General features: G+C 38.4%; 1 protein-coding gene and 1 pseudogene across 1 annotated transcript; one reads left to right on the top strand and one right to left on the bottom strand.

Moving 5' to 3' along the window:
• Positions 1 to 23: 23 nt before the first annotated feature.
• Positions 24 to 14,197, bottom strand: LOC114548578 (integrin alpha-X-like; annotated as a pseudogene).
• A 3,070-nt stretch (positions 14,198 to 17,267) lies between these two features.
• On the top strand, positions 17,268 to 21,862 carry aldoab (aldolase a, fructose-bisphosphate, b). Its single transcript, XM_028566997.1, has 7 exons — positions 17,268 to 17,375; positions 18,762 to 18,880; positions 19,205 to 19,471; positions 19,563 to 19,723; positions 20,738 to 20,996; positions 21,107 to 21,306; positions 21,426 to 21,862. The coding sequence occupies exons 2-7, from the start codon at positions 18,769 to 18,771 to the stop codon at positions 21,516 to 21,518; spliced, it is 1,092 nt and encodes a 363-aa protein (XP_028422798.1). The 5' UTR covers positions 17,268 to 17,375; positions 18,762 to 18,768; the 3' UTR covers positions 21,519 to 21,862.
• Positions 21,863 to 22,075: the final 213 nt, after the last annotated feature.

The raw sequence follows: 22,075 nt of genomic DNA, 5'->3' as shown, positions 1-22,075 counted from the left end.
CACAATGTGTTTCACTAAATCCAGTTAAATGAAGGATGTTAAAAAAGTTCTTTTTTCTATTTCCTTTTACCTCTGTTGTCTTTCTACATATAAAATAGGACAAGGTAAATTTTCTTAAATTGTTAGAGAAATGAAAAGTAATTTTAATTACATATATCTAATAAATATTGATAAAGTTTAAAATAAATGTCTCTTTACATGAATTTTGAATACTTATATCAATATTACAGTTACAACTTTTACAGTACAATATGTGTTGAAAACCAGAATCCAGCTGATCATACTTTTTTTTTCACCATACAACAAATTCTAAATGCATAGCTTGCAGAAATATAAAAGCAGGAATGTTTCATTGTAGACCAACAATGGACTGTTTAGGTACAAATTTGGATTAGAAAAATGTCACATTACACCACATGGTCTGTGTCCAAAGTCACTCTCCATACTATATAGTGCAAATCATCCACTTTTTTATTTAAGTGCCCCAATTGGCAAACATTTGTTGTGAAATGTATACTCTAGTGCCCCAAAATTTCAATTTACTGGATTCCATTAAGTCACTTATTCAGGGTCTATAATCTAAGGGGTTTTATCTATATGTATATTTGCGGTCCTTTGTCCCAGGGTGCATGTCTGAGATTTCCCCTGCTCAGACTTTAATTTGAATAATTTACGGGACCATAATTTACTTAGTAATAATAGGATATCATCTTGTGACCCCTTGTTGTGGTTCCGACCGCCTGGTTAGGAACCTCTGTTATAGGATATAGTGAATGAGTGAGCGAGGGAGTGATTTCAGACACAGCTACGCTTTCTAGATACATTAATCTAAAGTGGTCTTCTTCCATATAAATCATGCACATTCCGGAAAATAGCTAAATGTTATAAAAAGTTTAAAACTCTGAGTAATGGTACAGATGAACTAGAACAGCTCAGCTGCAATCATCAGGTTATCTGGAAACCGCCAGGGGGCTAGGGGACATCTACTGATTTTACATTTATTCTTCTGGGGCGGGTGCTTCTCCATCAACCCCTGGATTTGCTTCATCATTGTTAATCATTTCCTTGTATTTACTCTTGAAAAATCCAGCCTAAGAGTATAAAACAAAGAAAGTTAAAAACATGCATGATAAATGATTGAAAAGAACCAAACCAGATGATAGAATAAACAATGTATTTATTTATTTTTGCTTATATGGGTGTACAATACCACCCCATCAAAATAGCTTAACTGCCTCCATGAAGCTGTATAATAAATGGAAACAGTGTTCAGTGTCTCACCTTGTACAGGCCAGCGGTGAGTAAAGCCAGTAGAGCTAACCCTCCCAGGGATCCTCCGACAATCTCTTTGGTGAAGTCGGGTTCAGGATACACTTCGACCTCTGCTTCAATCTGAGAGGGGACATTTTGGAATGTGGATCCAATTTCAAGCTCTTCTCAAACAGAAAGATGTAAAAGATAACGTGTAATTACCTTGCGAACCGGTGGGTTGTTATTAGACCCTGTTGAAAAGAAGATGTACTGGGTGCTGTCATACTCCAGAGTGGCTGTGCTGGTCAAGAGGAATTTGGCAGAACGAAGTCCAATCTGTGTGAGGGGAAAATGAGAAGTGGGGTGAGCATGTTGATTTGATCTTTAGTGTTGTTAAATTTCATTAGATAATAATTATTTGGGGAGATATTTTACCACAGTATAGTCAGGACCAGTTTTATGAAAATACTTCCAAATGCATCATTTACAATAAAATGTGCATAAAATGTCAGTTTGTTCAATGTTATACATCGATTACCTGCTCTATCCATCCAGAACTGAGGTTGGCAGAGATTTGGTATTTTTTACTCTCCAGTCTTCCCATGAACCTACTGCACTTGAACACTCTGCACCTGGCTACAGAGCAGTCCTGTTGGTGAATCAAAGTAAGCAGAGAAATCTGTCATCAGGCCTGCAGACTCCAGTGGGATGAAAAAATACTAGTTACATAGATGTAACTCCAGTTCTGAGTGTGTGCGTACCCCTCTAAATGAGCTTTGTAATTACTCGTAGATGGTAAAGGCATACTTACCACTAACTTATTTTTCTGTACCGTAGCAACAAAATCTGTTTGTTTAGGTTCTTCATCTTTGTCTTTTTGGCAGTCTGGGATCTGAAATGGAGCCAATTCATGTCAGTTTACCAGAGAACCAGATTTGGTCCTCGTATAACCACAGCCATTCATTCATCTTTCTATCCCAGAGGTTGTAGTTGCATAAAAACAGATTAATTTAATAAATTTTTGTGGTTCAGTAACGACACAAGTTTCCAAATATTTGACCTGCAAACTGCTTGAATCCACCCAGATATCTTTATCACCGAGCTTCACTGGCACCTTTATCACCACAGTGAAATTTAGTTCTCTGATATGATTTGTAACCTACAGTAAGAGAAGAGGAAAATAGAAAAAGGTGGGATGTGTTATACAGACATAATGAACATTAAAGTGAAGTTAATGAACTTTAAAATATGATATACTATATTTTACCCCAATTGATTGTTGAAATGGTTTCTGCAAATTATTCTTTCCAAAAGAGAAATTGCTGTAGCTGAGGGAACTAAACAGAGATATTAAACATTTGATGAATATTAGGTAAGTTAATTCCAGCTTAAAAATATTATAACTTTTTATGTTGTTTCTTTTGTTTAAAAAAATATACAAACCTTTCAATTGTGGCAAAAATGCTGTACTTCACATCAATCTCTCTCTTTTTGTAGAGTATGCTTAAGCTAGAATGCTCCTGATTCCCACTAAAGGAGAGGCAAAATCATTTGTACAAATGGTTATAGGATTAATTGCACACTTGCATATTGTTGTGCTTATTATGCAGGCAGCTGAGCAGTACCTGGTAGCATTTGCAGTGATATAAATCTTTCTGTCAAGTTTACTATTGGTTTGGATCCCATAGGATACAATGAAGAAAGCCTAAAATGACATGAACAGAGAGAGATCAGATTGCTTCTTCTGTCGCTGCAGCAGTGTAAAAGGATCCTTCAATACAAAAAAACAAACCTTAGCGTTGCTCTTTAAAATAGGCTTGTCAACAGTGCAGTCTGTCTTTCCTCGTGTTGAGCCATCTTCACTGTCCAAGGAGTTGCACTCAATTCTTCCCTTTATTTAAGACAAATGAAAAAAATATAAATGTGACCCGAGAGAGCAGCTGGCCAGATGTTAAATGAAGCAGACTCGATCCTGATGCTTTACCTGCAGCATTGTAAACTTCCTAAAGGAGAGGCCGACTGGGTATGTGAGAATGACATGACTGTTGTAGGAATTTTCCTCGCTGTTCTCCAGTGAGACGGTGACATCCAACAGTTCATCAATGCCCACTTTAACCTCTGAGGATCTGACAGATTATGAGGAAAAAGAAAAGTGAAGGTATAGGAAAAATAGTCTACAGCCAGCTGTAAGGCTAAGGCTTAGCTAACGTCAGCATCTATGCCATCTTTAGCTTAAGCTCTTTGGTTTAGAGTGTTAGCACACTAAAATGTGCTTTCTAGCGCAAAATACATACTGTATGGCAGCTGAGGCTGATGGGAATGCCATCCCTTTTGCAATTATTTACTCATAAACCAAAGTACAGAAAAAAAAAATGACCTGATGATGGCACTAGACAAAAAGTAATGGGATTACATAATTGATTACAATTCTGCCTGTATGTAATGCATTTCAAATAAAAGCCACAAGGTGGTGCTAAAGAGACAGTGTCTAAAGTCTTAGTTACATCGTCTGGAAACCTTGGTACAAAACCGGGTGCCAATCCATTTAGTACTGGTGAAGGTGTTGAGATATTTCAAAAGAAAACTTTGACCTGTTGATGGTGATAGATGAAAAGTCAGAGGAACACTAAAGTCATAAAGATTAATCCTCTGGACATTATAAATATATTTAGCAAATTTCCACGGCAATCCATCTAATAGTTGTTTAGATTTCAGTCTGGAATAAAGCGATGGACCGACTGACTGGACAGAGCGGCATTGACATGCCTAGAACCATGGCCCTATACGTGTGGCGGTGCCATCCAACAGTTCATCAATGTACACCATATACTATCGTCACCTTCCTAAAATAATTGCCTAAGTCATTTTTTAACAAAAATTATTTTGTTGCCTAAATCATCTCCTTATGGTGCTGGCCACGTCTGGTAAAACTGCCTACATCCTCAGTTGAACAGGTCATGTAATTCTACACCTTTAGTATAATAGCCTATGTCAAGCATGTGACTTAGGCCGTTTTTTTTTTTTTTTTGTGTTTTCTGAAAAACCTGAAAAAATGACTAAGGCAATTATTTTAGGAAGGTGACGCTATGATATTTTACTCCAAAAAAGGCATATCTAAAATATCTGTGCCTTTTGCTGTCCTGTGCTGAAGCCCCAAACTGAAAGAATAGAAGTCAAAGACCATGCTGATCAGTTAGAGTGTGTAAACTCAGTGACCACACACCCAAGTTAGGCTTCACTTTAGTAACTCACCTGGTAAAGTTGAAATCCACTTTCAGGTTATCTACACAATTGTTGTCCGTGCCGCAGTTGATTTCGAACCCTAACTGTGGAAGAGAGTATACAATAAGCCATGTTTGTTCAGAAAGACTAGACATGGCAGTTAAAAGTCTGACCGCTTATACTCTTACAAATAAATTAAATTACAATTGTATATTGTGTGGAAACCTTGAACTGAATTCACAAAAAGTGAAGCTGAACAACTACTCTTTGTTGTTCGCTAATATTTGGACAGACAACGAAGGTCATATGTAAGACGTGTTAGCAAGTTCTTTGTAGGTCATTAGAGATTACTTACAGGATGAAAGCTTGTTGTCTGCGCCTGCAGGGCTAGACTTGGACTGAGTTTTTGGGCGGAAGGTAAGCCGTCAAAGGTGAATCTGAGTGCATTGGAAAGTACATTGAGAGCATCTTCTGGACAGGCCTGCAACAAGAAGGATTGTGAAATGCTAGTCGTCAAAATCACGAGGGTTGGACTCTAACACAACATGGGCATCAAACATTGGATCTGTCAGTATGACAGAGGTGCTGGTTTTCCAGTAAATGTCTAACAGCTCACCTCAACAAAGAATTTCACATTGGCGCATTTAGGCTTTTGTAAGTCAAGACTGACTGTGCCAGTCACCTCTCGTTGTTTCACAACAATGTAAGCTCGGTTGTTTGGGATTTTGCGGTTGGCATCCAGAGTTAATGTATAGTTAATCATTGCTTGAGCTGGAACAGATTCATTAAGAGGTTACTCATGTACACACACACCCTACAAGTAGCCTATTTAAATGCATGGACAATGAGTATCAGGTACCTTGGTCCACGGTGGAGTATTTGGTCATGGTAAAGCAGATATCAGCTGTGGTCTCCAAAGGTTTTGAACAGTCTGAGTTTTGAGTAGAAATTTGTTTTGGGCTGAATGACACCGTAGCTTCTACCATTACTATAGGCTTCGATCTGAAAATGCACAGTGCAGGAAAATAATTCTTGGTTTTGTAATCAGTAATCCAGCAGAAAGGTTATACAGTATTTTAGCTGCCTGATATGATGCATTATTTGTCAAGTTCTGTCCTAATTTTTACAAAGAGACTAAATGACTGGTCTGCACACATTGCAAAGCTAAAGTGTGATAGTAGTAAATTACACTTGTATGACAGATGATATGGACTTACCTGACAGATGAACTATCTTGAACCAACCGCTTACCTCTGTCCCCACTATGGACAACTGACTGATCGACATGCCTTTAGAACCAACAATTCTCTATGTAAATAAAAATATTTCAATTAAAATAGGTCTGTCCCCACTATGGTATGCAAAATGATGACTTGACTGAGTCTGACAAAGTTTGATGATCAAATCAAAGAACTTTAGTCCTTATAATGAAACCTGTCATTTTTTTTATCTTGATCATAAATGACCTGTAACAGCCAAGACAAAAAGAATTCTTTTATAGTTTTAGTAGTAAATAAAAATATTTCAATTAATCAAATCAAAGTAACTATATGTAACTTTTTAATGTTTCTAAGCCTATGTAATTTTTTTTATCTGATGGTCATAAATTACCTGTAACAGCAAATGAGACTTAAAATCTAAGAACGGTTGCTATTTTGCTTTGGCTTTTTGATAACGTTACCCGGTTTAGCTCACGATACATCGAAAGTAGGCTGACTTACAGTATGCAACACTTGAAATGCAACGATACATCTGGAACTTATTTCCTTATTGTGAATGAATGGTTTTCTGGCTAATAAATATTAATCGCAACTATGACCTCTCTGTAACGCCAACTCAGTAATCTACAGTGGGCAATAAAGCACCATAAAAAAACCTAGGCTACTGGATCTGTTTAATCTAAATGTGATCTTGCTCACCTGTGAGTAAGCAGGATTGATTCTTCTTCCTCTTTCACCGTGGAATATGTAGATGCTGCCTTGACCATCATTCTCCAAAGGCGCTCCAACCGCCAGGTCACTGAGACCGTCTGCGTTCAGATCAGGCAGCACAGCAAGAGAAGACCCAAACCTTCCTTTGTTAGATGCATCCCCTCTTAGTACTAATGGAGAATCATCTAAGTGACAATCAACATTCTGGTGAAAATATAAGGATGAGAGGTAATGATTGCATGGTCGATAAAAAAAAAAAGATTTATTTAATGACACCAGACAAAACTGTCATACCAAACCACTTAAGCTGCAAACGTAAACTCTTCCCTCTCTGTCAGTGTCGATAAACATCGGGGCAGATATGAGGATCAGGTCAGTGAAGCTGTCATGATCCATGTCCATCGCACAAACAACAGCCCCAAAATATTCACCAATCTGAAACGGTGAAAGCAAAAAATTATCAATTAAAATAATTAGCCTACAGAAAAGAAGAAACTTTTTAAAAAAAAAATGCTTCACAATGACTTTCAGGACTGCCAGTCCCTCTTAAAAGTAAGCACTCACCTGCCATGGAAAGTGATCAATTTTTTTTGATTCTGGTTATGAACTACCATCACAGCTCCTCGGTGTTGATATCTTGGAGCACCAATAATTGTCAATGGGCCTCGGCGCGTATAAGCGACTGCCATGGAGTAACCTAGAATTAAAGCCCATCATTTAAAAGTCTGGCCAACTTTAAGCAAACTGTCTATTCTTGCATATTATTGTTACTAGAACCATTATACCCCAAAAACACTTACAGAAGGACCCCAAACCACTTAATATGCAACTCCACTGTATAGCCTACTACTGACTTACAGAGTACTTCTACATCAGAGGAAGACATGTACTACTACATTTACCTGACAGAGAATGTTGTAGATTCAGAATTTTCTCACAAAATAGGCCTATCAATTAAAATGTGGAGTAATCAGAAAGATGCCTCATGGACTCATGGCCATGCGCTACCCATCCGGCCCATTATGAGAGCCAATCAGCAAAAAGCTGCGTTAATCAACCACCAGAACAGGGCCGAGTACAAAGATGGACTCACATTCGACTCACAGAGACGCAGTTAGCCAGCACCGGACTGTGAGAGTGTGTGTGTGGACGGAGAGAGAGCGAGCCAGAAGGGGAAAGTCAAAATGGTGGAATAGGCTATCATTCAGCAGAAATTAAAAACAGGTTATGTTCTGCCTCTGTGAGGTTTCTGCTCAATGAACCTTGTGTTTTTCACACAACAATTTGAAATGGGAGACTGATTAATAGCGTTACACCAACCAGACGGCCGACCCTAATGGAAAAGCCAGTTGGACTGATCAGTCTCTCCGTGTTGGTCCAAAAAGCCACAGAACACACCAAAGGTGATGTAATTTTCCAAACAGGCATGGTGGCTAATCATTATTGTTGCCCAAAAATGAAAACCGGCAGCTGATTGGACTGTACATGTTACATGGGTTTGTTTTTTTCAGCAAATTCAAAGACAGACTGTCATGGGTGAGTCTCAGAAAACTGATCTCATATTGTACTAAGATAGTTCACTGAAACATGTTTCTGTAAACATTTTAAGCAGAAATTTCCATGCAGTTGCTGAATGCTGTCTTCATTTCAGCTCAGCAAAGGTCAGTTTAAAAGATTTTTGTCAGATTTTGAGAGACTGTAGTCAGGCTCATTCCGCTCGCCATTTCCGGGTATGTCCCGACTGAACATGTCAGGTCGGGCAAAATGAACACCGATGGCCCCTCAGACAGACGACGGCACGGAACACACCGAATAGACTCGAGTCACTGACCTCGCCAGACTGTCCAACGCTAACAACGCTTCGGACCCAACATTTCCAAAATTATCCTCCAGTGTGGGGCCAGCATTAGGTGTTACTATTACCTCTGCAGGGAACAAATATGAATGTTAATAAAACCTTCTTTTTTTTTTTTAATCAAGAAAGATTACCAGATTAACATTTTATTCTTTAAACTAGAAAATGTCTAAAATTTCTAGTTCAGAATATTCTCGAATTTGAGATTATCCATAATACTCAAGTCTAGTCTTCATTCATCTTCCCTTAAGACATTTGTAAAAACACCATGATTTCTATACTGACCTCGACACATAAACAAAATAAAATATTTGCTATAGGCTATAATAAACAATATATAACTTAAAAATTCAAAGAGAGGAGAAAATATTGCAATGAAGCAGTGCAGGTATTTTGTTATTTTGTATTTACTTTCTTACCCAGATAACTGTCAGCATCTATAGGGGGCTCAAAGGGTGGGAGGCCTTTACTTGTAAATGGCAGGTAGCCTCCCCTCCACCCATTAGCACCGACAATGCCCATCTGAATTCCCTAAAAACCAAATGTTTAATTGAACAGGCTTTCCATATTTATTTTGTTAAACATTTCCACTAAATCCTAAACATATTTATGAAAGTAAAAAAAAAAGCAAGAAAGTAAATAAATGTTGTCCAAAGAAAATGCTGAAGTGTTACATACATTAAAAAAGTCTATCTGCTTTTTATCAACATGTGTATCTGTTTGCATTGTCCAGTGAATTTCTTTCAGATTTTTTATTACCTCAGGCATATAAACTGCACTGAATCCCTCTTGAGCCATTTCCATTTTCAGTGACTCTCCACTTTGCGATCCTGTAACAGCAACATGAATGAGCACAATAATCTCTCAATGCAGAATGATACAATGGCCACATCCCAATCTTTTCTACATTGGAGTTACAAAGAGCATAGTGAATAAAAATCAAATACTGATTTATAAAAGGTTCTTGCATGAGACTGAAATTGTATGCAGGTTGACATTTTGAGACATATTTGCCAATAATCATTTTTTGAAACCATAGATAACTATACCTTCAATAGCAAAGAGCTTGGCCTGCAAGGTCTCGCTTATTTTTTCAAGTGCGTTGAAGTTCTCCACTTGAAACACATGGGTTTTTTGGGAATCGATGCAATGGTGTTCAGTTCTTTTTTGCTTTCACTTTAATGAATGCGCTCCCCACCTAGAGATGTTTAAAAAATTGTGTTGAGGTGTTGTGTTGGGCTACAGAATTAATTAGCTGCTCACATTTACTAAGTGGAACTAAATAACTTACTCCAATAGCAAATCGAACAATGTTTTCTTCTCAGCTAGGTCTACAGCATATGGCAATTGACCCCGGTCGTGAGATTCTCCATCGGTAATGACTATCAAGACCTTCTTCACATTTGACCTGGAACCTTGTTCTGGTATGAAAATGTTTTCGCTGTCAAAAGAAAGATGCAATTTCAATACACCATTTTGCAATGCATTTTGTACTAAGCTATCATATAATTAATTACATGTCTGTTTAAAAAAACTAAAATATCAGGATGCTGGGACAGTTATTTTCCCTTGAGGATGTGTGGTTATGTTATTACTGTGGCATCTCTCTGGTAAAATAAAGACTTAAGTGTTTAAGACAGCTAGTCGCGCTATGGAGCAATGGATTTATGAGCAGGTCCACATTTTGTTTGTCGCCCCATACAGAGAAAAGAAAGGCTGGGCGTGGTCCTGAATGAAATTTAAGCAAAGGGAAGCTACATTTAGTTAAGGGCCCTTACTTGAATACAGATCAACAAAAGTGAAATGCTCACAAAAGAGTAGCATGCTGTGTCTGCTCCACTGTCCCTGTTGATACTGCTACTATAATTTGTAAAAGTCACCTAGTTTCTTCACATAGCTGTTATTAAATATGCACCAAAACATTATCATGAGACCAATATAGACATTATCTAAATTCAAACTACTATCACCTAGCCATGCTTTGATAGATTTAATACATACACAATAAAGTTCTAAGATCTTCCTGTGCAAATGGGAAAGTCAACATGATGTGGGCACTTACACCACATATTTGATGGCTCTAGCTGTCCTAGTTCCTCCAGTTAGTTGCATAATGTCATCAACTTTAGCTTCCCATGATGAAGGGAAAAACTCATTGAAGTAAAAATGGACTTGGAAATGGGAGGAGAACTGGACAACAGCAAACTGTAAAAATAGGAAAAAGAAAAATGAAGGCCATTAACTGTTAATTTGAACATTAAAAATGTAACTGTCAAATCTCTGTAGATCTATCCATTTTATTTAACACTGCACAACAAATGAGTTCTCAGAGTGTGTGCTACAGTCAAACTGGCAGTGTAAACATAACATTACCTTTGTGTCTAGAGGCAGGAGTGAGCCGACCAGATCTTTCACAAAAGTCTTCATTTTTTGAAAATCCTGGCTGGCTACGCTGCCAGAACCATCCAACAGAAATGCTATGTCAGCTGATCGGCACTCTGTCAGAGATTTTTAAGTAACTTATGAGTTAGTTAAAACATTTTTTTCACACTGTAGCCCAGTATAACATAAATGCAGCCAACAAAATGCAGATTTTGTATTTTTCAATAAATTTACAAAAATACTACAACATAAAATTCCCTTTTAATGTCCCCTTGCACCCTTTCAGTTTACCTGCATCATCTGAGTGAATTTACAAATCCAACACTTAGTATTATTACCAGTAGTTGCATTAATAATTATATATTTATAAGAGGTGCAAGCTGATCAAGTGAAATGTGCATTGTGTTTGAAACCAATTCTTTATTCACAATTAATAATCCTAGGAAAATACATTGTGGTAGTTATTATTTTCATTGTTATGCATGTCAAAGATCTGGTTTCAAATAAACTCAACCTGTAGAATATGAGTTGATTGTTTTTTTTCCGTCTCAGTATTTGCATCTTTAAATTACTTAAGACATGTTCTTCTCTTCTTTTTGAAGAAAATATTTAGACAAGATGCTGTATTGGTAGCTACTGTATATCTGCTTGTTTCAGTGCTCAGGCAGGAAGGAGAGAAATCCTATGCAAGTTGTGTTGATTGTGTGTGTGTGTGTGTGTGTTGTTTATTATTCCATTTTTACCTTTATTAGAAGAAGGCATAGGGTTTGAAATGCGGTTAGATCTATCTATCTGCAAGCATACCCCGCTGAACATGGTGATACTTTTGCAGTCCTTTGGGATGGTTGGACCACATGCCTGAAGAGAGACAATTCTGATTAATAAATAATATGTTGCTATCTTTTCTGGGCTTTAGTAAAATGCAACGCAGCAAGATGGTTTTCCCCCCACCATGAATTGTGAATATTTGCAGTTTACCAGCTCACCAAAGTGTTTTGTGTGGAGGGATCATTTGTCATTGTCAAACCAAGAGACGCGTTGACTGCAAAGTCTGGCACTGCATTGAAAACATTCATCAGTCATGTTAAACAGTCATTCAGGACACTTTGTGATACTAGTATAAATACTTCCTTATATATAACCTATGTTGTCTGACTATTAGCAGCATTAGCCAGTTCATACTATAACTATCGTGTGACTTTATATACCTTTCTAATGGTAACCATTTTAAACTGCATTCAAAACTTAATATTTCCACCTTAACAATTCATTTATTCTATTATTGAAATCTAAAATATGCAAAAACTAAAGGAACTGTGGCTGGAACATGTAGAGTAATACTTAGACTTATTTTCCTTAAACTGTTGGCCACTTAAGTCAACACACCAAAAACATTTTTCAGTATCATTTTCAGAATTATCCAGAAACCATATCTATCAGGTGGCCCACATAAGAAAAACTGCTCTTAAGACTCAATAACCAACCCGCCAATGCCTGTAATTTTTAATAATCAGAATCCTTGCTTTTTAATTAGCTTTAATCATTTAACTTTAATTTAATAGTTTATATGAAATGTTTGGAAATGAAAAGTTGCTTACATTGAACTAATAGTTCACTGCAGGATGTGGGGAACACTTATAGATTTGCCCCCTTTTGTGAAAACTGTGCCAGAGGAGCACTGACCAGCAAGCTGAGGAAACACAACCGAACAAGCATGTGAAAGATGTAGCAAAATGAATTCTGCATTTCTTTCTATAGGAAAATGCTACATGTTTAATTTATTATTAGTATGAGACACACATAAATGCTAGTAGACATTTGGCTTTCATAGAACGACATCCATGCTTTGACTCACTCTGATGGTCTCTGCACCACCTGGTATCCAAAACCTGCAGCAGGTTTAGTCAGGACATTCCAAGCCACAGGATCGATATTAAAACAAAGTGCAGCTTGTAACACTGCAGGAAGGAAGAAGAAACAACCCAATTTAAAGCCACTTTGTGCAGAATGTTAATGGGCGTCAAATGACTTTTAATGTGTTTTGTTGTTCCATGTTATTTGTAACAATGTATTTTATGTGATCATTTTTGTATTTGATATTTTACCTTGTAGAGCCCATTGGTCAACCACAGTTGTTTTAATGTGCTATATAAATAAATTTGACAATGACATTGATTTTGAAATTATTCTGCATGTGCATATGATTTAGTAAGAAAATGTATTGTGCTGCTTTCAGTACATTTATAAGACATGTGAACTGAACAAGAAGGCCCTTAACAATTATTCATTTTAAAAAAACAATTTAAAAAATTGAAGATGCCATTTTTCAGCAAGTTATCAACATTTCTTTTGATTCAGATTCTCTGTATCATTTATTCCAGAGGAATAATAGAGGAAACAAGACTGTTTTTATATTTAAAAAAATACTAAGACTAACTTCTACTTTACATGGAAACATGTAGGAAGTCTTCCTTCTATAATTACCTCACATGGAATTTCCTGACAGTGAGTAATTTATGTTGCATAAATAATGTCTTCCTTTCTTGCCTTTTTTGGTCATAACATGAAGTTTATGAAAAAAAGGTCAACATGATACTAACACTTGGACTGAATGGTTCCTCATAGTTACAATACAGTATGTGAGAAACCCACATTGCCAACATTAGCTTCCTCTAATAGATCTGTTGAGCCTGTCTTGATTGTGAACTAAAACACCAGTATAGAAGAAAATATCACTAAGGCAGCTGTCACTGCCCTCCTACCTCATACTGAGTACAAGTCTTAATGTGATAATAAAAAAAAAAAAAAATAAAATGCTTGTAAACCGTTGAAACATGTGTTGTCAAATGGATACCTTCAAATGTTTCAGCTGTTGCAAAAGGGGTTTGAGATCATGAGAGAGACATATCAGGACCAACACCTCACACTGGTATCAAAGGTTGTGTAGGTTTAGCAAACATGATCATGTTAACTATCAAGAGGCGAGTAATGTCTTCTGCAGACATACAATAATTACAACATAACAATAATTTAGAATGTAAAGACTGTTGACCTGTCGAGATACTGTGCAGATATACAAAGAGAGATTTATCATAATTTATGCTCTTACACATTAAATTACACAGACAGCTTTTGGCCAATGAACTAGTATTTACAGTAGTTAAAGTTCTTGAACCTTGAGATTGAGAAACAAAACTGTATTTGTCCTGGATTTTCTGGATCGAGCAAAAAAGGTCATGCCCACTTTTGTGCTGTTTTGAAAAATTTTTGCACCCCAAAGTCGTTAAATGGAATAACAGGATCCTATTTTCACTTCTGACACAAATATGTATAAAGAGACAATGGAAGAAAAAATGTGTCTTACCTGACAAGAATATTGTTGTAGTAATTATCCAGTCCATTGTGCTGCTCCCATGCAAAGCGCTAGTGTGTTTATTTGCAAACTATTGTGCTTTCTGTGCTTTTCTAACTATTTTTACCACTGAAATTATAGAGAGGCTGCCAAAAGCAAAAAGCAGAAACCCTGAGGTGGCTGCTCTGAGCAAAGGCAGCTTAGTTAGAGGAACTCTGATGTAGGAGGGGTTTCAACACTTTCTGTTTTATATGAGCACACTGTTATGCTGTTACTTGATTGCACTAAGCAGAAGTATTGCTTAGTTTGGATCCGATCACTTGAGCACAAATTTCAAAAGACTAGCTACACATATTTACCCATATACTTCTTAAAGTTATTTTCAGAGTGTCCAGATTAAGATTTGATTTTGTTATTATCTTAAACATTATTTATCAGCCTTGCATCCAAATTAGCATCAGTATCCACTACACCACTCTACAGTTTAAGCCTACCCGCAGCTCTCGTTAGAAAGCAAATAATAAAAAAAGTTCATGTTGGACACTGATGGGGTTTTATTTGGTTTTTCATCAGACCTTAAACATGTTCACTAAATGTATTAAGGTACATATTGCCTACTTTCTTTGAGGTATTAACGTGGTTCTTTTATTATCCGTGGAAAGAGGAAGTTAAATATCACATCGCAAACACATTGGTTAGATTGTTGGACACAGCTTTATCAAAGATCAATAAACACTCACAGAAGCACTGTTAAAATAAGCCATGAAAGGAAAACCTTAAAATAAAAAGGTCCATTTCTCCTTTTTACTCCACTTCCTCTGCACTGTTTCATCCCATCTCTGAGCCTGTGCAAGCACTATGAGTTGGAAAAATATAGAATACCTTATGACTTAATCATTCCCCATTCATGTATGATTTTGAAATAGTAAATGTATAGCATATGGTGCCTACTGTGAATTTTTAATGTATGATAAAGGCCTGCTTACAGTAAGGCGTCATAGGTATTTTACTGTCTAAGGAAACAAAATAGAAATAATTCAGCTGATTAGATATAGATTTTGTAAAATTACGTCATAAATAGTAAGATCCTCACTGCTCTCTCTTTGTGAAAGGAAAAAAACACAGTCTTCATCATTACTGTGATCATAATATCATCCAGTGTGCAAACTGTACAATGGCTTTTGGAGAAGCAAACTTGTATTTTAGGCTACAGTTGCGCGGGCCTCAAAAAGAGGACTCCTGACTCTTGGTGCATACATACAATGGCGATTCTAGGGTCTGTTGTGGCCCTAGGCAAGAATTCCTAGGGGCCCCTCAAAACCAGAGTTTGTCACCAATGTGTTCAAAACTCTACAAATAGATATGCTTTATGTCAGCATATCTGATGCTTATCAGATATGCTGACATAAAGCAATATATATAATATAATAATCAGGTTATGAGCACAAAAACCTCCACAGTGATATTAAAACCTGACATCACAGTACTGTATGACACGGCATAAAGCAGAAGTATAGTCTGCAGACAAGCGGATTGAGTAAAGTTTTTGGCATTGTGCTGTACACTTTGATAATTAGTATTAAGAAAAGCAGTGACATTGTGACACATTCATCATGTATCACACATCAAAAATAGCCTAATTTCACACATTATGCCTGATGATTAAGCCACAGAAAAATAGAAATGCATGGCAGAAATTGTATATGGTCAATATTTGTAGAGAACCCCACCCCCAAATGTCACAAATCATGCTTTCAGGGGAGCTCATGTCTTATTAAGGGGAGGCAAGCCCCCTACCATGTAGTTCACACCCTGACTTCATCTAAAACAAATGTTGTCCATTATCACAACTCTGCATGTCAACACATTCAGCCCACAGCTTCTGTTCAGGAAGTGACCCTCTTTTTTTTACCTGCTACTGTTCACCAGAGATAAAGGGTTGTCAGCACAACCTAAAGCCTCAAAGCTCTCAGTACCTCAGTGGTGTAAAAATCCACATCCTTTCAAATGTTTTTCAGAGTTTCTGGCAACCTATCTGAGTGAGAAAGTCAAACAGATATAAAGTGCTGTGCAGCTTGACTGTGTGCCTTTGCAACCTTTGCCAGGCTCACCAGTTGACCCTTTCCTGTCGAGCAAAGACCATCTTGAAAGGTCACCAAAAGGTCAGGGATCAGAGCACCGTGTTGCCAAATCTGGATCTGATTTCTACGGGCAGGTTAGCAATCTTGTCACATGCTCTCCAAGCCTCTGTGTGAGTGTGCATGTGTGTCCTCCAAAAAAACTTTCATATGACCTCTGGGTGATGACATGCCCTTGTAGAAGAAAATGAATTAGCTAACAGTTTTGGTCTCATCTTTCCTGTTCACTGATTAAGTTATTATTATTTTTTTTATTATTATTGTACCTGATCAACAAACTAGTGTCTCTTTAGTTTAATCATGTCTGTCGGCATATATCTTGCTTAGTGTTAAAACAAAGCATTTCACTTTGGTGTGAGTGAGACCTTTTGTTTAGAGCCAAGGTTGGCTCCAACAGAAATGCACACCTTAACTAATCAAAGCACTTTTGATTAGTTGAAGCAGACAGTATTGAGTCTATGCAAATCTACTCAGACAGAATTATGAGTTGAATGTCTTCTCACCTTTGTTTTTTTCTGTTTCCTGTTACCTTGTGTAAAACCCTGGCTATAAACCACTTCCGGTCAGAGGGAAACCTAAAGCGTCTTGTGAACTTCTTTCTCCACTAACAGTAAATAAAACTCATCTGAACCAGCCACTGAATTGGACCTGAGAGAACTTTTTATTCCACACTCTTCTCAGTTGAGACAGCAGATTTTGAACTAACTGCACTTAAATCGTCTATGAAATCATTTATTCATTGCAACAAACAGTCATAAAAAAATGCCTTAAACTAGAATATAAAGGGTGCAGGGATGTGCTTTAAGATGCATAGGTTTTTTCAAGAAGGTAGTGAATGAAGTTAGGATAATGCCCATGTCCTTTTTTATTTAATATTTGTGGGTAATATTTTTTACATGTCTGCCTATTCATTATCCTGTCGTTTAACATTTCTAATTGTCTTTACCCTATACTTCCCATCCTAACTACCGCTGACTCTATCGCTAAGTCTGCCATTCACTGAAACACTCTTTGCCCTTTCACTGGCTGCTCACCGCCATGTTACTCCAGCTCCAGTCTCTCTGAATGTCAAGAGCCATCTCTGGTTGCGTCCTGTTCTTTTTATAGCTCGGGCAGCTGAAATGTGAGGGGTCACAATGGAAGGATAAATACAAGGGCCAGCGGGCTAGAGGGTTGTCGCAGACGAAAGCCGGATCTTCTCCCTCCCTTTCTCTTCTCACTCAGCTCTCCTTCCAACCTCAAAGGTAACAGAACTGAACATTTTCCGACAACTATGAGATTAATGCATTACTTTAATTGCCTTTTTATGCTACCTGTTGAATATTTTGTTCCTATAAATGATATATATATATCTATATATATATAGATATATATATTTATATATATATATATATATATATATATATATATATATATATATATATATATGAGGCCCATGGCATTTCCCATAGAGATGTGTTTCACCTCTTTTTATAGATCATGCAAACCTGTGATTACTGTGAAAGCTAGATATTTATGACCGACACAGACAGACACAGACCTTCTTACTTACTCTGACACACTAAAACAGATTGAAATATCTTGTTGCTTTCAATAATACATCTGAATCAGAATTGACGTTATTGTCAATGTCACAAGTAAATACAGCTATATTAAAAGTGCTACCCTATGGCACAAACACAAAAAACACATTAAACTAAGAACATAGAGCTAGAGGTGAAAAAAGGAATAAAACTTGAGTAAATAGTAAAACAGTGAAATTATTTACTTTTTTCATTCTCTACTCTCCCTCAGCATTATGTATTTCCATATATAGAATTGTTACACCACACATTGTCATAACTGAGCAGCTCATCTGTCTTCAATGATTGGTTGTTGATACACCCTTTTTTTATCTGATGAGAAGTTTCCACTTCATTGTGTCTGTGCGGTCAGCTGTGACTCAAAAGCTTGACTAAGCTCTTAACTGTCTAAATTTGTCCAGGCTGTCTGCTTCTCAATCTTCCTGTAGAGTGCACAACTTTTGAACAAAGGGGTGTGAAGCAGCACTATACTCTTGTATGTGATGCCTTCTGGCAGAGCCATAGTGCTTTACACTGTACACTGTGTATTTTTAGTCCAGCCAATTGATAGTGAAGGAGGTGGGAGGTGTGGGATAGAAGAGCAGGGAGGAGGAATGGGGAGGGAAAGGTCATGGATAAGAGGCTTGAAAATGGAATAGGTCACCCATATGCTTGTCAAGATTTTTTAAAGAGTGGTCCGATACGTAAAGGGTGGGGCAGAGTAGAGTGGAGGGCTCTCTGACACTGGATCCCCTGTGCCATTGCATATTGTGCCTGGGGTATAGTGTGTAACCCCAGCACATTTCTCATTACGGTACTGGAGCAGTTATAGCTACAACAATTGCAGTCACACGGACGGGGCCTCACGTATAAGTGTTTAGTCTTTTCTTCAGCAGTTTAGGGCTGTGGTTTCCCATGCATTTGTGGGAAACCACAGCCCCAAATGTCAGACTTTGCAGCTTGGATGTTGAATGTTTGCCCTTGCACCTCGGCCTAATTTTAGCTTGTGTCTTGCCTATTAGTCACTTGAATACTTTCTTATCATCTTATCCTTTTTCTTCTCCCTAGAGTCAGGATGCCTCACGCATATCCTTTCCTCACTCCTGAGCAGAAGAAGGAGCTCAGCGATATTGCTCAGAAGATTGTCGCTACGGGCAAGGGAATCCTTGCCGCAGACGAGTCCACAGGTAAAGAATTTCAAGAAAATTAACTTTTTATGATTAAATATAGTCCTTTAGGGAAGCCAACATTCATCTCATATGACTCATATGACTCATGCCAATGTCTACAAACTACAGAGCTGGCATGTGTATATGTGAAGAGAAAAACTGAAAAAAGAAAACGTGAAAAAAATCTTGAACACAATTAGGTTAGGACTATGATAGGCTTGAATGTACATTTCTCAGCACTAACACTTTTCTGCAAACATCTGCAAAAGCTCAAACAAACACACTAGTGAAGTCCACAGATGGATCCAGTTTTCATCTGTCTTATGTCTCCACAACCTTTAGGCAGTGTGGCCAAGCGCTTCCAGAGCATCAATGCTGAGAACACTGAGGAGAACAGGAGGCTGTACCGCCAGCTCCTCTTCACCGCTGATGACCGCATCAACCCTTGCATCGGTGGCGTCATCCTCTTCCATGAGACCATGTACCAGAAGACTGACGATGGCAAGCTCTTCACCCAGTACCTTAAAGAAAGAAAAATGGTGGTGGGCATCAAGGTCGACAAAGGTGTTGTTCCCCTGGCCGGAACCAATGGCGAGACAACCACCCAGGGTGAGCGACGAACAGATTTAGACACAGAAAGAGTCAACTCTTTAAATATTTTTGTCTAACGTATCCGGTGTGTCCTCTACCTCTTTCACAGGTCTCGATGGACTGTACGAGCGCTGCGCCCAGTACAAGAAGGATGGCGCTGACTTTGCCAAGTGGCGCTGTGTGCTGAAGATCACCCCCACCACTCCCTCAAGACTGGCCATCATTGAGAACGCCAATGTCCTGGCCCGCTATGCCAGCATCTGCCAGATGGTAAGATACAACAGATGTAATTTTACAAGCTTCATGGCAAGGACAGATCTAGGCGTTTAAGTTATCCGTAGAAAAACATGCCCTTTTAGCAGTGGCTGATCTTTCAATGGCACCTAAAGTTGTATCACTTTCTTACGTGCATGTATTGTAGAATGAAAACAATCAGCATCAGTGCTTTTTTTTGCACTGTAATGTTGCAATTTCATTCTATTGCACATTACAATTAGCCTGACAAGCCAGACCCACATCAAGGTGTTGGGTGTGGGAATTTACCATTGACAGGGCTCCATCCGAGGGGCGGGATAAACGGTTGTCTTTCAAATTCCCTCTGCACGTAATAGGATAGCGCTACAACAAACCAGAGAAACGAAGAAGGTAGCAAAGCAAGTTGATAGATTAAACTTTTGCCGTATCTGGTCAGCAAAACTCAGAACACATCTTCCTTTTTTTAAGAATGATTTTTGTGCCGTTCTTTATTCTTTTCTCAAATAAAAGCTTAACTCCAAGTCGTCCAGAAGACCGCTGTTCCCAGCAGCAGCAGCCATAAGCCCGCCCACCGACGCGAAACACGATGTGATTGGCCTGACTACAGTTTGGTTTTTCCAGCTCGCAAGTCAACGGAGAGTGCCTAGACTGTGCGTCTAGATTTCTAGGCTACATAACAATGCCAATTCACCATGGAACTGCGGCCTCTTTTTTAAATAAAGAAATCACATTAGTTTTATCTAGTTCTACTGTAAATTGAGTGATGAAGGTAGCCATTTTAACCTCTACCCCTAAGATAGTTTTTGGAGTAGACTTAAATAAAGTACATATTTATAAAGTCTCTGTTGTAACTTCAAAAAATGAAAAAACAACTTAATAAAACCTTTTTAAATCTGGACCCAGTTTAGGAACCACTGAAACAATCAGAATATATAAACATAACATACAGTATGTCTTGCCTTTGACAGCCCACCCACCCCCATCATGCAAAACAGTCGTTTTGACTCCTTTTGTCTCTGCCGTCCTCAGCACGGCATCGTCCCCATCGTTGAGCCTGAGATTCTCCCTGATGGTGACCATGACCTGAAGCGCTGCCAGTACGTTACTGAGAAGGTCCTGGCTGCCGTCTACAAGGCCCTGTCCGACCACCATGTCTACCTGGAGGGCACCCTGCTCAAGCCCAACATGGTTACCCCCGGACACTCCTGCTCACACAAGTACAACAACCAGGAGATTGCCATGGCAACTGTTACTGCCCTGCGCCGCACTGTGCCCCCTGCAGTCCCTGGTGAGCTGGATGCGCACAGTATACTCTTGTTGACATGCACACATTTGCAAAGTTTGAGGACACAATAGTCTGCCTTGCTAAACTCTCACGCTCTTCCTGTACCTGTACAGGCATTACATTCTTGTCTGGTGGCCAAAGTGAGGAGGAGGCCTCTGTCAACCTGAACGCCATGAACCAGTGCCCTCTGCACAGGCCCTGGGCCCTGACCTTCTCATACGGCCGTGCCCTGCAGGCCTCTGCCCTCAAAGCCTGGGGCGGCAAGAAGGAGAATGGAAAAGCATGCCAGGAGGAGTTCATCAAGAGAGCTCTGGTATGTGAAAGTAGTTTTGTTCAGAGAACTACATGGATTTTGAAAACCAAACTTCAATACTGTATAGTGCATTCAGTACTAGTACTAGTACTAATACTAGTCCTTTTTTTCTTTTACAGGCTAACCACCAGGCCTGCCAGGGCAAATATGCTCCCTCTGGAGCCAGCGCTGCCGGCGGAGAGTCACTGTTTGTGGCCAACCACGCTTATTAAGCATGGACAGTCATCATTTTCCTTTCCACCTTCTTCCCACCAGTATCATGTTACCATGGAAAAGGCCATGTCCTCGTAGGCTCCGCCTATGAAAATGCTTTTGAACAACAGCACTATAGCAGCATATTGGTCAAATGCGAAAGAGAAAACTTTTGTTTGGGTTGTTGCTGCAGACAGGAGATTCTGAAAAAAATGTTCTGCTTCCATTCCCTTACCTTTTATTTTTAAACACTTTTCGAGGTGAAGATTCCCACACTGTTTTTACACAAGTTGTATTATTTTTTTCCTGGTCTAAAGTGCAGTATATAGTTTACTGGTACCATGGATTAAAGTATTTCCCCTAACATGCTGCTTTGCTTTGAGTTTTTGAGTCTTTGTACAACGTTATTTTTTGCTCACATACAAAGAGTTCAGTAAGAAGCTGTAGCCACTGGAGCCTGATAATAATATTATGACAGAGAAAAATATAAAAAAACAATCAATAAAAGATCAGTTTAGACAGGAGTCTAACTGTTCTAAAAAGAAAAGTTAGACTCCTGTAAATGCTGACGTGAACC

The sequence above is a fragment of the Perca flavescens genome, chromosome 21, assembly GCF_004354835.1.
Source record: "Perca flavescens isolate YP-PL-M2 chromosome 21, PFLA_1.0, whole genome shotgun sequence".
NCBI lineage: Eukaryota > Metazoa > Chordata > Actinopteri > Perciformes > Percidae > Perca > Perca flavescens.
The sequence above is the reverse complement of the archived record's forward strand: the minus strand, read 5'-3'. Positions and strand labels throughout refer to the sequence as shown.